The sequence below is a fragment of the Equus quagga genome, chromosome 11 (assembly GCF_021613505.1).
Source record: "Equus quagga isolate Etosha38 chromosome 11, UCLA_HA_Equagga_1.0, whole genome shotgun sequence".
NCBI lineage: Eukaryota > Metazoa > Chordata > Mammalia > Perissodactyla > Equidae > Equus > Equus quagga.
This window is the reverse complement of record NC_060277.1, coordinates 67,428,878-67,446,799: the sequence shown is the minus strand read 5'-3', so window position 1 is coordinate 67,446,799 and position 17,922 is coordinate 67,428,878. Positions and strand designations below refer to the sequence as shown.

General features: G+C 46.6%; 1 protein-coding gene across 3 annotated transcripts; it reads right to left on the bottom strand.

Moving 5' to 3' along the window:
* Positions 1-6,881: 6,881 nt before the first annotated feature.
* Positions 6,882-17,852, bottom strand: ZFP3 (ZFP3 zinc finger protein). 3 transcript variants are annotated; one of them, XM_046677203.1, is made up of 3 exons: positions 16,766-16,843; positions 12,447-12,612; positions 6,882-8,568 (listed from the first exon to the last, which is right to left on the bottom strand). In XM_046677203.1, exons 2-3 carry the CDS (start codon positions 12,529-12,531, stop codon positions 7,049-7,051), a joined length of 1,605 nt encoding a protein of 534 aa, XP_046533159.1. In that variant the 5' UTR covers positions 12,532-12,612; positions 16,766-16,843; the 3' UTR covers positions 6,882-7,048. The 3 variants fall into 3 exon arrangements, with proteins under 3 accessions (XP_046533159.1, XP_046533157.1, XP_046533160.1); XM_046677201.1 differs by lacking the exon at positions 12,447-12,612 and having other exon boundaries at positions 16,766-17,852; XM_046677204.1 differs by lacking the exons at positions 12,447-12,612; positions 16,766-16,843 and adding an exon at positions 9,002-9,049.
* Between the last annotated feature and the right edge of the window lie 70 nt (positions 17,853-17,922).

Genomic DNA, 17,922 nt, shown 5'->3' with positions numbered 1-17,922 from the left:
ACAGAGGTTCTGTGTGCTTAGTTTAATGTTACAGGAACTAGTTCCTTATCCTTGAGGGGATCCTGGGAGTTGAAGGTGCCATACTTGTATAATCATAATCTGGTCCTGTTGTGTATGAGTACCTTGCTCATGTGCATTTTGGGTTTTTTTGTTTTGTTTGCTGAGGAAGATTCGCCCTGAGCTAACATCTGCTGCCAGTCTTCCTCTTTTTGTACGTGAGCTGCCACCACAGCATGGCCACTGACAGACATTGGTGTAGGTCCACGCCCAAGAACTGAAGCTGGGCCGCCAAAGCAGAGAGCGCCAAACTTAACCACTAGGCCACTGGGGCTGGCCCCACATGCGCATTTTGGAATTCACTGATAGCAGGAGGTCCCCCCAGCTGTGCGGCTGAATAAACAAAAGAACAGGTACCTGCTAACAAGAGTGTGGTCTTTGGTCAACAGCAGGAGAAAAAGGAAGAAACAGACTGTACCTTGTCTCGGGAAGCTGATGGACCACCTAGGGATGCCATATAAACACCCTTAGTAGAGATTCCACAGCAGATTCACTGTACTGGATACTGGTGACCTGGTCTGGAGGAAGTGGGTACCCAGGTACATTGAGGGCCAAGACCACTGGGGTTGGTAAGAAATACAGACAAAAGATTGTCCTCTACCTGACAGGTACAGAGCTGCTTGTTTATTCCATTACACATCCAGGGCAAGCTCTCCCATCAGAAGGGGTGAGCAAGGCACTTGTATGCCTACAGAAAGAGAAAAAGATTATGTTTATGCAAACGAGTCAATTCCTGGACCCCTCTTCAGGGATCGTGAGCAAAGTCTTTTAATATAACAAAACCAAGATCAGGGAATAATTGCAATTAGAACAGTTTCATTTACAAGATCGTAGACTTTCAGGTGAGTTCTCTTCCATGATGTTTATTTCTTTGGCTCCACCAGGAAAACTGCAGAAGGGGGGAGAGGTAAGAAGCAAGATAGCCGTGTCTGGAGTGAGGATGTGGACTGTGGAGGAAGGCACTCACAGACTGAGCCAAGGGGTTTGGGCGTTTGATCTGGCAGGAGCCTCTCTCTGTCCTGTCTTCTAGGTTTCCCTTGCACCATGGTTTTTAGGGTGTGGCCGCTGAGGAGGGCAGCCGCTTCAGAAATTGCCCCTGAGAAGGCAGACTGTCTGGGGATTGGGTGGCATGGAGAGAGTGCAACAGTTCCTGCCTAGAACATCTTCAAGGGTTCGAGCATCTTCTGTTCTGTTCAGCAGATGGCTCTTGAGCAGCAGTCTGCGCTGTGCAGTCCCCAGCCTGCAGGGGCTCTGGGTTACAGTTGGTAGAACCCGTCTCAGCAGCAGTGGACAGTGTAGCAGTGGTGTGTGGATCCTTGAGGCAGGCAGCCGGTACAAACCCCAGAATTCAGTACTTAGCCGCTGTAGTGACCTTGTGTATGAGTTTGCTAGGGCTGCGCTGACAAAGCACCACAGGCTGGGCGGCTTAAACAGAAATTTATTACAACTCTGGAGGCTAGACATCCAAGATCAAAGTGTCGTGGGGTTGGTTTCTCTGAGGCCTCTCTCCTTGGCTTGTAGATGGCCGTCATCTCCCTGTGTCTTCACATGGTCTTCCCTCTCTGCGTGTCTGTGGCCTAATTATTAGGGCCCATCCTAATAACCTCATTTTAACTTAACTACCTCTTTAAAGACTATCTCCAAACACAGTCACGTTCTGAGGTCATAGGGGTTAGGACTTCAACATAACGAATTTTGAGGAGGACACAATTCAGCAAAGAATTCCGAGCTCCACCTGAAGACTTCTCCACCCAACGGCATGAAGACCTCCCAGGTCTTTCCCACCTTCACTGCACTCCTGGGATTCCCCCCACTTGGGAGTGAGTGGAGTGGAGTGTGGATTATAGTCCTACTCTGACCAAAGTGCCTCCCCATCCCCACCCAAGTCCAGCTTAGAGAATGCCAGACATAACCAGCAGATCAAGAGCATGGAAGCATTTTGCTCCTTTTTCGGAGTTTTTGGGTAATCTGCCCAGCAGCTGTCCCAGACCTCTGCCCACTGCCAACGCATAACCACCCACCTTCTCAGCAAAAAGGCCTCAAACGATCAACTCTGCTGGCGCAGCACTCATCACTCCACATTTAACTTCTTAGTCCTTCCTGCCGTCTCTGAGGACCGTGCCTTCTTCCTTCTTTCTAAAGCCAACTCTGCCTTCCGTACTTTGAATCTATCATTTCCTACTGCAACTATATTAAATTTTAATGATTAGTCATCAGATAATTATCTTAACAGGCCTGTTTGGAAGTCCTGAAGGACCTGGACCGCGGCAAGGACTCCATAAATGTCTGTGGAATGGATGAATGAATCACACTCTGGGATGTGAAATATGTTCACAACCTATAAATCACATCCGGCTGAGAGACAAAGGCCCAAGTGCCCCGCCGTCGCCCCCAGGACACGGACGTAAGAGTCAGCTGGCGCTCCACAGACTGCGCTCGCGGCGGACAACCCACCCGGAGTTCGCTCGGTCCTTAGCGTCCTGACTCCGTTGGTCACCGGCATAAAGCACCGCAGACCTCAATCTACCAGCGCGCCGCGCCGGCCCCCAGGCCCTCAAGCCCCGCCCCCGGGCCCGCCGCGGGCCTGCGCTAACGAGGGGTCCTCCCGGCTTCCTAGAGCGGCCCCAGCGACCGCGGCCGGCGCCTCTCTCGGGGGAGCTCCTGCCTCTCTCTCTCTCTCTCTCTCTCCCGGAGGCGGGGTGGCGGCCGAGCGCACCTAGCGACTTTGTGACGAAGCGGCTGGTGCAGGCAGAGTTGAGTCCACCAGAGGAAAACCCTGGCTGCAAAGCGTGTTACAAACAAGTGAAAAATGAGTGTTCCCGTCGGCGGTACTGCAGGAGACACTGGAGTCGGGCCGAGTCCCGTGCCGAGCCCCAGGCTGGGAGACCAGGACGGGGAGGGGCGGCGCGGGGCATGGAGAAGGGAGCGAGCTTGGGTCCCGGCTCGCGGAGGCGGCTTCGCCTGTGCGGTCCGCCGCCCTCACGCCGCCTCTCTCGTTCCCAGCTCTCAGAGCTGCGGGAGAGCGGGGCGCCGGGTGATCACCTGCGGACTGCGGCAGCGACGCCTTCTCCTGCTCCGCGGCGCTGCCCGCCGTGTCGCTTAGAGCTCGGCCCCCGCGCCTAGCACAGGTCCTAACGCTTCGCAGGCACTCAGCAAGTGGTTGATGACCGCGCACCGACCTGCGTTACTGAGGCGCCCTTCCTCAGGTTATTGCCAGAATCGTCCCCGCCCCTTCCCACTGGGTTTTAGTGAGGTTCCAGCTCTTGTCCATTTTCAGGGGTTCACTCAGGTAGGTTGTTTTGACGTAGCTTCATCCCCAACGCTAAGGAATGCGCTGAGGGAGAGGTTATTGCAGGTTACTTGGTAATCTTTTTGAAAAGTAAAAGTTTGCTTTTAGGAAAGTGTAAAGGAGTACAGGGGTCCAAGGATGGGTTGCAGGTGGTTCATGAATTCCCTGAAATTGCATGCACATTTTTCTAGGCAGAGCTTTCCTGAGACTCAGAGATCCCTGACCTAACCTTAGGAACCTGCCTTACACCAGGAGTCACTTAGAAAACACGTAAAAACACGTAATAATAACAATAATAGACACCAACCCTTCAGTTTCAATAATGTGATTTTTTTAAAAAAAATAGACTATCCAGATTCAGAATCTCTTACATTAAGTGAATCATGAAAAACGTGTAAATATACCCCTAATATATTATTTATATATACAGATAAATATATTCATATATATATTAACAAAATAGATAACACTTGTTCTGTTATGAAAGGTAAAGGATCTCAGCAAGGAAAGCAGATCAAGGACAGAGTAAAGAGCACATGCAACACCAGACGCTAGCAGAGCACAGCATGTGGAGTACTTAGGTAAGGGTGAAACTTACAGGACGGAGATGAAACTGGCATACAAAGTCATATTAAAACCATAATGAAATAACGTACTTTGGAATAATAAACATTAGAAAGGTATCAAATCAGTAAAATTGTAAAGAAATACTTTATTCACCTAAAAGTGTGAGTATACCAGTAAAACTGTTTGAGAAGGATGAAAATGTATATGGACATAGCTGCAAAAATTCTGAAGGGTATTTCTGGGTATTTAGGTAGATCTTTGAGATTGTGAGGCCTGGTTTTTCTAATGGTCTAAAATTAAGAAAATTCATGTCTTTTCTTTCCCTTGATAGAATTCTATTTGCACAAAATTGTGACTACCAGTCATAATTATGGTCAGATTTTGACTCCCAAGTAAATTGAGAGGGAAGGAGGCAAACAGAAGAAAAGAGAGCAATCTTCCTGAGATAACCAGGTGAGAGGTGTACCAGGGAACGAAGTTACAGAAAGTGTGCATGGCGTATGTAACAAGGTGGAGATCATTTCATTCACAAGAATTCCTCTTGGGAAAGCACTGTGTGCATATATATACTGGAAGATTCTTCTTGGAATGAAATGTGAGACGTCCCTTTAAGAATATGCTCAGGTACAGTACAAGTGGGTCACTAAATTGGCTTCTAAGGTTCCAATGCGTGGACTGTTAACTAAAGGGCCTTTTCTTTTGCTAAGTAGTGGGTTTAAGACGGTAATTAAGCTGGGGGAGAGGATTGGATATCCGGCAAGAAAAAAGTTGTTGAGGTGACTGAGCCCGGAGAGGGGGAAGACAAAGAGAAAAACCTACAGTGGCAGGTTGGCCAAGAGGGACTTCTGAGAACAAAATGTCTAAGAGGATGTACCCCCTTCTCTACCTCTTACAGCATCTTCAGTAAAGTCCATACTACTCATGGATGCGTTTGTGTGAGCGGATTCTTTGGCGGGAGCTTGAAGAGTTGCTGAGTTCAATATCAGGGGCTGGCAAGGGGTGAATGTGGAAATAAAATATGCAAACACAGGAATAAGAAGTTAAAGAGATAGGTGACATACAGGTTTCACGTGAGAAAGGTAGTCTGGGTATAATTCAATTTGAACATGAGCAACAAAGGAAGGAGAGCACACTGCACCTGTAATCACTGTAAGGAAAGAGATGTCACAGAACTTCTGCTGAGAGTCTGACTGCTGGAGGCAGAGGTACATGATGTGGAAACTGTGATCTGTGTGTACAGCCCTCAAGTCAAGGGTCTGAACCTGGGGAACACATACTGGGGTACAGAATAAAGCCACTTTGTGGGTTTTGGCTGTGACCAGTTATGCTTCCAAGGACATGATTTAAATCTATTATATTCAAATCCATGTAGTAATTAATAACTAGTAAAAAATGTGCACAAGGTTTCAAATAAGGCAGTAATGAATCTGCCTATCCATAACACAGCATAGGGGTTAAGAGCCCAGACCAGGGTTGGAGTCTTGGCTGTCGGACTTACCAGCTGTGTGATCAAGGGGTAAGGTGCTTATCCCCTGCCCCTCTGCATCTTTAAAATCAGGGTAAGAGCACTCACATCATTGATGGTGGTGCAACTCTGTAAATTAACTAAAAAGCTGAACACTTAAAAGCAGGTGAATTTTATGGTGTGTCAATTATACCTCAATAAAACATTTTTTTTAAGAGTACTCACATCATTGAGATGCTGTGAAAATAAAAATGTAGACTATCTAGCACTGTGCCTGGCATATAATAAACAATAAATAATACTAGTGATTAGTATTAATGTAATAAAGAAGAGATTAAAGCATAGAACACTGAAGATTATAAAGTTAGATTTAAAAAAAAAGAATCAAGGAATTATTGGGCTGGTTGAAACTTCAGAGATCATTCAGTTCAAGTCCCTTCATTTTCCAGATGAGAAAGTTAGGGCCCAGCAGGTGAAGTGCCTCATTCAAGGTCTTCTACCAGACCCCAGGCCTGCTGGATCCCCATTAGTGCACTTCCCACTCCCACCCACTCCCTCAGCAACATAGACACGTGAAAAATTGAGGATGTGCTTCCTCAAAAAAAAAATAACACACAGGAAAACACAGAAAACTCATGTAGAGATGTTGGAGAGAGAATTACAAGGCCAAGGGCACAGAGAAGAGGCGTTACATCCTGGCCCATCAGCCAGGGCCCCCAGCAGCGGACTCCAGGTCATGAGAGCTTAAGTGCTTTGGCGAGGGAAGGCCCTGGTCAGTCAGGTGAACCAGCTCATCACTGTGGCCAGGTCCTGATGACACTGGCTACTTCCTGACACAGGATCTGTCAGCAGCAACAGGAACTGGTGCCAAGTGAATGCAGCAGAGTTCTTGGGAGCAGTCAAGTCTGAGCAGCCCTCAAGTGGGGAGTAGCTGCTAAAGAGCTGCTTCTGCCCCTGCTAAGCAGTCTGGCCTCACTTCTTTATCCCCTGGCTTTGCTCATCACCCCCTCTGGATTCTAAGGGCCTTCACTTAGAATCCTGTGAATTGCCTGTCAGTTTCCTCCATCATGGCACCCTCTTCAGACAGGCGAGGAAGCACAGCGGGAGATGTAAAATGACCCAAGCTTCCCACTTCATTAATGCTGCCATCTTCTAAGGGAACTTGATAGCATATTTGGAAGATTTTGAAGCTAATAAAAGCTTACTAAATTATTCCAATGCTAAACAGTGGACAGGAAAACAAGGTGTGTCCTCTAGGCCACAACTTTCTGACATTTCAGGGGAAAACATTCAATGAGTCAACTCTCTCATTTTCAGGAGGTGATGGAATCACGTTCCTCCATTTTTCCTGAAGAGTTAACAATTCAGGCTGGATGACTGGAACAGACCCCTAATGTCATGTGATCCACTAGGGGAGGAGGGAAGAAGGAAAAAGGGACAGAGGAGAATTAAGGCCTGAAACAGCTTTTATGCTTTAACTCAGTACATTAAAACTTCTCAATGAATAGTTCATAAAAGTGCATCATCCTTTTCAACTATTTAAATAAAAATCAGTGGAAGGACAGAGACGGTCTGTCCATTCATTTGATCTAAAAACTTGGAGTGCAGATTATGAACAAATTAATAAGTACGACTTCAGCTTTCCCACAGAAAGCTTCTTCTTTTGCCGATCATTCCATACAGTGAATGCTCTGATGTCGGAGGAGGTGAGAGCTCCGACTAAAGGTCTTCTGACATTCTTGGCACTCGTAAGGCTTCTCTCCAGTGTGAATTCTCTGATGTATGATAAGTTGGGAATGCTGGCTGAATGTTTTCTCACACTCATTGCATTCATAAGGTTTCTCTCCAATATGAATTTTCTGGTGGAGAAGCAGCTCAGAATTATCCCAAAAGGTTCTTGCACATTCATTACACTGATGAGGTTTCTCTCCAGTATGAATTCTCTGGTGGACAATAAGGTGAGAGGTCCGCCTAAAAGCCTTTCCACACTCAAAGCATTCATAGGGTTTCTCTCCAGTGTGAATTCTCTCATGTCTAAGAAGTTCTGAGTTCCCCCTGAAGGCCTTCCCACATTCCTTACATACATAGGGCTTCTCACCAGTATGAATTCTAATATGTCTAATAATCTCTGAGTTCTGGCCAAAAGTTTTCCCACATTCATTACACTCATACGGTTTGTCCCCTGTATGAATTCTTTGATGCCGAATAAGCTCAGAACTCTGACCGAAGCCTTTCCCACATTCGTTACACAGGTAAGGTTTTTCTCCAGTATGAATTTTCTGGTGTCTAATAAGGCCTGAGCTATGCTTGAAGGCCTTGCCACACTCATTGCATTCATGATATCTTTCTTCAGTATGAATTCTCTGATGCTGAATCAGCTGTGAGCTAACCCTAAAGGTCTTCCCACATTCATTACATTCATATGGTTTCTCTCCAGTGTGGATTCTCTGATGTAGAATGAGGGCTGAATTCTGACTGAAGGCTTTACCACATTCTTCACATTTATAAGGTCTCTCTCCAGTATGAATTCTATGATGGTGGATAAGATGTGAACTCTGAATGAAGGCCTTTCCACATTCATTACAAGCAAAGGGTTTCTCTCCAGCATGAATTCTCAGATGCCTTCGAAGGCTTGAGTTAGTTCCAAATGTTTTTCCACATTCTTTGCATTCAAAGGGTTTCTCTCCACTATGAACTCTCATATGCTGGATAAGATGTGAGTTCTGATTGAAGGCTTTCCCACATTCTTTACAAGTATGAGGCTTTTCTCCCACAGCACTTCTCTGTGTTTTGTTAGGTTCCAAGTTCTCTATGAAGTTTTGGCCAGAGGCAGCAAATGTGCTCACTGCCTCGGCTGCAGGACCTCGATGATGTGCAATCAGGTTTGGGCTGGGTCTACAGACTCTCTCACTCTCATTATTCTCCTGGTCTTTCTCACTTGAGGGTGACTTCTTAAAGATAATCAACCCTGATGCAAAGTCTCTCTCCTGAGGAGACATCTGCTCCATAATGTTCTCTGTGGACTCTCTCAAATGCTCCCCCAACATGTCTTCTTCACATGCTGCTCCAAACTCATGACCCTGGCAAACCACCTTTGGAAGTTTTTCTAATATTGCCCCATGTGGCTCAGATTCTTCAGAAATTTCTTCCTTGGGAATCACCTCCTTGTTCTCAGTCCCCATCTCACAGTCTGAAATGAGAGAGGGCAAGTATGTAAAGTGGCTGTATCATATCTAAAGGAAGCTAATGCTAGAGGAGTATGGAGCTTTGTCATGGTGCTCACAGCACTCAAACACAGTCCTAGTATCTGGTGAAATGACAGGGTGCTGTTAAAGAAGGAGATTTAAGATTATGGTGGACATGCTCAACAAACAGCAAACACTGACTGAAAAGAGTGAGAGAAATTATCAGAGGAAGAGATTTAAGGAGAGAAATAGGAAACAGATGTTAAGGAGATGCTGATGAAAGTTCTGCAATATTAACAGTGAGTTGGAGTGGAACCTGACTTTGGTAGCAAGGAAAATATTGAGGGAAAACGGTGGCCATATTAATAGATGGGTATATGGAAAAGGTTCAGAGAAGGGGTGAAAATGACAAATTAATAGAAACAACTTTGGACTGGCCTGGTGGAGCAGCAGTTAAGTTCCTGTGTTCTGCTTCGGCAGCCCAGGGTTCACCGGTTCAGATCCCAGGCGTGGACCTACACACCGCCTAGCAAGCCATACTATGGTGGCATCCCACATATAAAATAGAGGAAGATAGTCAGAGATGTCCGCTCAGGGCCAATCCTCCTCCTCAAAAAAAAGGAAAGAACTAACTTTGGGGTTTATAGAGGCAGTAACCACAATATCCATAGTTCAGTCCTGTGGTACGCACCAGCTCTACACATCAGGGAATTGTATATACAGGGGTTAGCATGCAGAGGGTTAATGTGACTTACCTATAACTAGAACAGAAGTAACTACTCTTGGCTCCCTTACATTTGGATGGAGTAAGGTAACAGCTCAATTTTCTCCAGAAGGTTAGTAAACTGTATCAATACCTACTTTTCTTTTCCCTACAGATTTGAAAGGCCACCTATACCATAGTCTAAATGTCCATAAATCTTTGGGTCAATTTCTGGACTCCACTCAGTTCTATTGATCTATCTATTCCTACTCCAATACCAAACTGTTCAACCTACTGTAGTTTTATTAAAATTTTTAATATGTTAGAGAAAGTTCTCTCTCAGTCTTCTGTTTCAAATATTTTCTGTCTATTCTCATATTTTTCCAAATAAATTTTAGTATAATTTTATAAAATTCCCAAACTTATCCTGATATTTTCATATCCAGAATGTCTGTGTATGTCTTTTCTCTTAGTGAGTTTTTCTTACATTTTCTAACTGCTCACTACTTATATATACGTATAGCAATGCTGTTGATTTTTACATACTAATTTTGTAATCAGCCTCTTCATGGAATTTTCTTAATACTTTTATAGATCTTAAAGCCTATATATTTTTTTAACTTCTAAAAGGCTGTGGCAAAGATTTTAACTGTCACCCCAACATCCATTCTTCCCTGCTTCATCAGCAACAGAATAATGAATTTATTTAGTGTGGCAATGAGCCTAGCTAAAGAAATACATTCCTCAGCTTTATTTGCAGCTAGGTTTGCCCATGTGACCAAATTCTGGCCAATGAGACAGTAAAATGAAGTGAAAGTGCATGAGACTTCTGGGAAGTCTCCTTAAGGGTGAGGGGATGCATTTCCTAACCCTCGTCTTCCATGCTGTGCCTGGGGCATTACGTCATAGTTGGAGTGCCATCTTGGACCATGAATACACCAGCACACGCTACGACGAGACCAGAGCTGGAAGGAACCTGGGTCCCGGATGACTCCCTGGAGCTGCCACACCAGCCTTGGAATGCCTGCCTCTGGACTTCTTTTATCCAAGAGAGAAGTAAGCTTTTGCCTTGCTTAAGCCATTACTTTTTTTTTTTTTTAAAGATTTTATTTTTCCTTTTTCTCCCAAAGCCCCCTGGTACATAGCTGTGTATTTTTAGTTGTGGGTCCTTCTAGTTGTGGCATGTGGGATGCCACCTCAGTGTGGCCTGATGTGCCATGTCCGCACCCAGGATTCGAACTGGCAAAACCCTGGGCCGCCGAAGCAGAGCACACATACTTAACCACTCGGCCACGGGGCCGGCCCCCAAGCCATCACTTTTTATTTATTTGTGAAGCCAAACCTATTCCTAACTGGTACAACAGCCCTGGGGATTTAGCCATCTCTGTCACAGAAATGAGCTTCAAATGTTAGGAGAATGAGCCTGGCCTCTGTTCAGGTAGTAAGCAACCCAGAGCTAATATTGAAGTGCCTAGGGCAGCACATTTGTGCACCACAGCAAATCTGAGGAACACAATCCAACCATCAGTAGAAGTTAACTGTGGAAGCTGATTCTCAAAGGGGAATGGGAAGCTAGGGGACTTCATCCTTCAGACAACGAAAGTCGTGGAATGGTTTTGAAGCCCGAGTGACACAGTCCGTGGTCAGTTAGCATTTCAGGTAAATGCACATTAGTGGCCATTTGGTGGCTTAACTAGAAAGCAGCAGGCCTGGACACAGGGCGATCAGTTAGAAGGCTGATGCAGTCCTCAAGGCAAGGGGTGATGAGATCTAACTAGGACATCAGTGGGAGTGGGAATGAAGAGGAGACAGACTGGAGAAATGTTTAAGAGGTCAAATTCTGTAAGACTTGGTGTGTGATTGGCTCTAGGTGTAAGGGAGAGGGAGGAGTCAAAGATGCTGCCCAGATCTCCCTTTATTTGAGAAATGGTAGCTGGAAGCACAGCGGTGCCACCGAGGTCGGGAATACAGCAGTCCCTCCTTATCCACAGGGGAAATCTTCTAAGAACCCACAGTGGATGTCTGAAACCATGGACAGTACCAAACCCTATATATATACTATGTTTTTTCCTATACATTCATACCTATGATAAAGTTTAATTTATAAATTAAGCACAGTAAGGGATTAAGAACAATAACTAATAATACAATAGAATATCTATAACAATATACCGTAATAAAAGTTACCATAAACGTTAGCAACCTCAGCATATGTTTTTTTTTCTTTCCTTATTAAATCAAGAACTTTTACCTTTTCATGTAAAAGAAGCACTTTATGGCTTCTCTTTGGCATATCTGAATTGCCAGGAGCATCACTCTTGAGCTTTGGGGCCATTATTAACTAAAATAAGGGTGACTTGAATACAAACACTGTGATACCATGACAGTCCATCTGATAGCTGAGATGGCTACTAAGTGACTAACGGGCTGGTAGTGTGCACAGCACGGATACGCCAGACAGAAGGATGATTCACGTCCTGGGCAGGACAGAGAGGGAAAGCATGAGATCTCATCACGCTGCTCAGAACAGTGCACTACTTAAAACTTATGAATTGTTTATTTCTGGAATTTTTCACTTAATATTTTCAGACCGTGGTTGACCATGGGTAACTGAAAGCATGGAGAGCAAAACTGTGGCTGAGGGGGGACTACTGTACCGGAGAGTGGCTAGTTGAGGAGGTAAGACGATAGATGGAGCTCTGTTTTGGACAAGATGAGTTTCAAGATATCCATACAGAGGCATCAATGAATCAATCAAAATACACTGGTCTAAAGCTCTGAGCATTAGGACTGGAGACAGACGTGAGAGTACTCACACAGACGGTAATGAGTATAGTGTGAGAACTGTCAGAGACTAAGGACAGAACCTAGAAAGCCAAAGCTAACATGCAAGAGCACTCCAGTTATCTTCCATTTTCCCCTCCAGATCTTTCCACCTTTCTCCCCCTGCCCTCTGCCCCAGACGGCTAACCTATCCGGCATACCCAGTTGTGCTCCACCAATGGGTAGCCCCATCAGGAGGCTGGAAGGAGGAAGCAGAGTAAGGCCAGGGTATTTACTCCCCAGGCTCTTTCCTATGAGGTCGCCTTGGGCTGGTGATGTCCCTGAAGGTCACTCCTCCTCTCAAGGAGCCTATCCTACTCAATCATCTGACTGTCTAGATTTCAGTACTTCTCCTACCTCTTGTCTCTTCAGGCCGGGCTGCTGACACTCCACCACTGCCTCCGTAGTTCAAAAGACGGTCTTCGACTCTGCAGACCTGCATTTGTTTTTTCCAATGCACTCGAGGAGAGCAGGCTCAGAAGGCCTCACTCACAAAATACTGATGCACAAACCAGATACCCACCTATTAATTAACAGGAAGAAATAAAACTTTGAAAAGATCACTACCTAGATGAAAATCTGCATGGGAAGCGACATAAAACTGAAAACTGTTTAATAGGCTTGCAATCATAGCAGGAAGATCTTTTCTTTTTAGTGAATGATTCTTAAATAATGGTTTTTAGCCTGGAATTAGGCTAGATGCATAAGAATTAACTGGGAAAATCTGTTAAAAATACTAATTTCCAGTCTCAACTCAGACCTCCCAGAATTAGAATCTCCAGGGGTGAGCTAAGGGATCTGTATTTTTAACAAGTGCCCCAGGTGATTCTGATGCCCTGCCAGGTTTGGAAACCACTGTGTTACAGTCTTTTTTTTTTTGAGGAAGATTAGCCCTGAGCTAACTACTGCTAATCCTCCTCTTTTTGCTGAGGAAGACTGGCCCTGAGCTAACATCTGTGCCCATCTTCCTCTATTTTATACGTGGGACGCCTACCACAGCATGGCTTTTTGCCAAGCGGTGCCATGTCCGCACCCGGGATCTGAACCGGTGAACCCCGGGCCGCCAAGAAGCAGAACATGCAAACTTAATCGCTGTGCCACCGGGCTGCCCCTGTGTTACAGTCTTAATGACTGGAGTTATCCCACTCTCAATCTGCCACATCCATCTCTATCCCAGGTCTCATCTCCCAAGGAGATCAACACACATGTGAGGCAGCAGCATTACAGGTACCCGGCCAGTTCCTGCTCTGACTTCTTTTCTCCTACCCTCCATCTTGACTGCCCCTCCTCTACCCTAAACTTCCGAGAGCAGACTGGGCAGATAAACTACAACTGACTAGGGGCTGGCCGCATGGCCGAGCGGTTAAGTTCGCACGCTCCGCTGCAGGCGGCCCAGTGTTTCGTTGGTTCGAATCCTGGGAGCGGACATGGCACTGCTCATCAAACCACAATGAGGCAGCGTCCCACATGCCACAACTAGAAGGACCCACAATGAAGAATATACATCTATGTACTGGGGGGCTTTGGGAAGAAAAAGGAAAAAATAAAATCTTAAAAAAAAATACAACTGACTAGATCCCCTTTTCTGGATTAAAAATCACATTTCTGTTATGTTTATCAGACCGACCCGAGTTACTGGACCTGAGTTGGCCTAAACTGCCTAAATCACAGTTTACGGCAATCTCCTGTGATAGCAATATCACTTAATTCTTTGAACTTTATCTGCCAAAAATCACGTTGTGATTTGTAGTAAACAAAAATTAATCTATCAGCAGATCTATCAGCAGATGGTCTGAGTAGGTCTTTTTAATATTTTATTAAAAGTAAAAATCGGGACTTCAGTTACAAAAGGTCCAAAAATCATTTACTTCCTCAACAAACTGCCCCTTTGTGTGGCACTCCAGAGGATTTTCCACCCCAGAGTGATGCGCCACAGAAAAACAAGGAGGACGTGAGTAAGAGGTATGTCTTTTTTTATAAAAGACGAAAAGAGCACTTGTGAAAGAGGTGAGAAAAGAGAAAGCTACAGGCCACAGGCCCATTTTCAAGCAAGGATACAAACTGAAGTCAAAGATCTAGAAACTGATTCCCATTTAACAATCCACGTGCCCACAGCCATTACAGAATGTGTCTGTATACCCCCTCCAAGTACTTCAGGTCAGACTGCACCTCAGCATTCTGGATAGAGAATGGGCAAGCAAAGCCTCAGACGCCAAGTACAGAAGCAGTAAGAAAAGTAACAGAGAGGACATTCTGACTCAATGTAGCATGTGCAGAGTTGGAGTTAATATGGAAAGAGAGAAGTGAGGGTGCGCTGACACTGTGATGTGGAGAGTAAATGAAGAGCACTTACTATGTGCTGTGTGCTAAGCAATTTATAGCCACTACCTTGTTAAACATTCACAACCTCCCTACGAGACAAGTGGAATGGAGAGCATCAGTGTGAGGAGGAGCCAGTCAGCATGCTACACTGACTTCCTCCAGCACCGCTTCTGAAAGCCCCAGAGCAGGCTGGGAAGCTGGGGACATGTGAGGTGGAAGACTGAGGGAGTGAGGTTGGGGATGTTATCCAGGACACAGCTGAGATGGCTGAGTGAGACAGGGAGGAGAAGGAAGTGGGGGAAGTTGGGAGGTGGGATGCTAACAGATGGAGTTCACAGAAAGGGTAAAGAATGTGGTGAACACACAGAACCAAGGGCAGGTATCCTGGAAACTGGGATGAAGTTTTATTTTGAAATGTCCAAATTATAATACACCAACAATAATATCCTTTGCAACTATTACAATTTATGATGAAAAAATGATGAAACATTTTGGAGGTCAACTTACAAATGTGTAAGGGGATACAAAGCTTTTCAAATTATTTGATGGGGTATTTGAGCAAAAAAGTTTGCAGTGGCCTTGCTCTCTTTGCAGGAGATCTGACCGCACCCAAGAGTAAGCCACAACTGAGTTAACCCAGTCAAATTAATACCATCCCCCTTGCAAGTGACCGTTCAAACCAGCAGCGATTGGTCCAGGAATGGACAAATGCCTTCATCTGGGTCAATGATATTTTGAGGAAGTTAGCTGGAAGCTTCTGAGAATAGATTCCTGCTATCTGAGACAACCACAGGGAAAGACTTCTATATATTGTTGCCTAGAACTGCTGCTGCCATCTCACTACCAGCTTGTGGAAAAAGGCAGGTAGAGCTAAGAAAATCGAGGGGAAGTGGAGCCAGGGCCACTAGATTAAGTCAATCCTGAAACCACTATACTTCTCGACTGCCAATTATGAGAGCTTAGACACCTGCATATTTTGAAGCCAGCGTGGGTTAGATTCTGTTACTTACAGAGAAGAGCATCTTAACTAATACAAATACTTTCCCTTAACTTCTGAGAGGCCAGAGCCTACCAAATGCTTAATATCTGGACAAGGATCACCTCCTTGCCAAAGTCTTCACTAAGCTCTACAGCAACGAGGTCCTCTCTTGGTCCTCTCAACCAGCCTTTCACTTACCTCTTTCTTTGTACTATAGTTATCATGTCGCTTCCACTGCTCCCCAAGGCCTACAGAATAAAAACTTAACATGGCTCATAATGCCCTCCTGGTCAGGCCCCTGGCCCCCTTCCCATCTCCTGTCCCACACCCTCCAGTGACCGCTGGAAGCTGCAGTCATGCTCAGGGTCCGGTAGTTCAAACACTTGCTGTTCTTTAAAGCTTCTTTGCCTTTGAGAACAGGTTATTCCCATTTCCTGAGACACTACTGCCCACCTTGTGCACTCAGCAAACACCTACAAGATTCAGCTCATGCACAGACAGTCCCATTTTCTTCCCTGCCCCTGAACCCAAGACAGACAGATCTCCTTCATCTTGTAGTAGTTACTTCATGGTATTGTTAGTCTATTTTCATGTCTGCTATCTTCTTTAGACAGTGACAAGGATGATGTTCTATTCATCTTGGTATTCCCAGTGCCTAGCACATTTGGGGCACCTAGTAAATATTTGGTAAATGAATCTGTGTAAACATCTTATCTGCATTAGGAATCTGTGACACTCGTGGGGACTAAGGACACTTCATTCATTTTTGTATCTAAAGAGCCTAGGAAAGTGTCTGACACATAGCTGATGTCAATAGCTATTTGTAAAAATAAGTTCCTTCTGCCAATCTAGAGGATATTTAATTTAAGGCACTGTTATTCTCCTTTCCTCTGTCCTCCCCCTGGGTCGCACGATTAAGAATGTTCTAACAACTCTGCGCTCAAACCTGCCTCCTTCTCACGACTAACCCTCAGAAGCCAGCATCCTGTCTGCCAGGACGGGGCACAATCTGCCGCAGGGGCCTTAAGTTTTTGACGCTGCCCGCCATTTCGTCCCCGCGGTTTACTAGGGGATAGAACGTCTGAGAAAAGCACAGCTCCCAGCGGCGCCCACGTCGGGACCGAGGAAAGGGTCCCTGCTTCTCCCGCCCCTGCGGCTGACAAGCAGCGAACTGGAGCGGGGATGCGCCCTGGCGGTGTCCAGGCCCCAGAGCCCTCGTGTGCAGGGGGGGACATGGAAACCGTAAAGCCCAAGGTCACACAGCGAGCCCGGGTCAAGAACGGGCCCAAACGCTGGGTTTCCGCGGGGCTCGCGGGCCGGGGAGTCGGGAGCCCAGTGCCCTCCTCCCCCCCGCTGTGACGGAACGAGGTCTCACCGCAGGCCGCCGCAGCCCCTCGCCCGCTCCGCTCGGGCTCCCGGCGCCGCTCCGCCGCTGGCGCAGAACCCGCAGCTGTTGTCCTGGTTTCACGGGCGACGGGCATCGGCCACTTCCGGTACCCGGGCTGCACTCCAGCCAATCAGCGCGCGCCGCACTCCGCCGGAGGCACAGGTGGTCAGCGCGCCGACGCCTCCTCACCTTCTCCAGCCTTGCGTTTTGGCGGTTCTCGGCCTAACCCGAGTGCCATCTCGCCTCTGCCTGCACAATCCGCTCCCTGGAGTGGCCCTGTGTCCCGGACGATGCCCACTGCAGCCCCAGGATCACTGACGAGCTGGGTCCTCCGGATTTCCTAGAACGGCTCCAGGGATGCACTTCCGCCCTGTGACCGGCCACTCTGCGCGCTGCCGTCGCTCCTCAAGCATGGATCTGGGTTTGAGAAGTTGGGATTTGGCTTCCCTTTCTCGCGGGGTAGGGGTTGCGCGACCCCCTTAATGCCTCCAACCCGCACCCCTTATCCCGTCGCTCCCTTCCCTAAGCTCCATGAGTCTGGTAAACACATTCCCCTAGATCTCTGGAAGAGGCTGGTCCTCTGCTGGGGCGAGAGGAGACCTGCTCTGAGGTCAGAAAGGGCTTACAGGAGGGAGTGGTGTTTGGACTGAAATCTGATCTGAAGGTTTGCGGGAATTTACCCAGGTTAAGAGTGAGGGGGAGAGCGGTTCAGGCAATGGGAACAGCATTCTACGCTAGCTAGCCTTATCTCTTGAACAAGCTTGGCTCGTTTCTCCTCAGAACCTGTGTGCTTGTCACGTGTTACTTCCTCTGCCCTTCCTTTGCCCAACGAGCTTCGTGTTATTCATGTCCCCGGTTGGAGAAGCCTTCCTATCTAATGTTGCCTCAAACTACACCACCCCTCCCACATATCAAATACAGGGAAGGACTATGATTGGCCCTGTTTGGGTCTGGTGCTCAACCCTGAACCAATCATTGTACCCACGGGAAAAGGGTGGTAGAATTGATGTGGATTAAGGCTGCCCCAGCTAGAGAATCCCAAGGTGACCTGGCCTACATGCCAAACTATATGACCCAGTGGACTTTTTTTATGGTATGAATTAGGACTGCCCCAGGGAGAGAAGCCCGGGGCATCCTCACCTGCA

What these genes read in the sequence shown, in the direction of transcription:
- ZFP3 (XM_046677201.1), bottom strand. Translation starts at nt 16,871, where the DNA reads ATGCCCGTCGCCCGTGAAACCAGGACAACAGCTGCGGGTTCTGCGCCA. An exon ending in AGGGGCTGCGGCGGCCTGCG is followed by an intron (nt 8,569 to 16,765) that starts GTGAGACCTCGT and finishes CTCTCATTTCAG; the next exon opens with ACTGTGAGATGGGGACTGAG.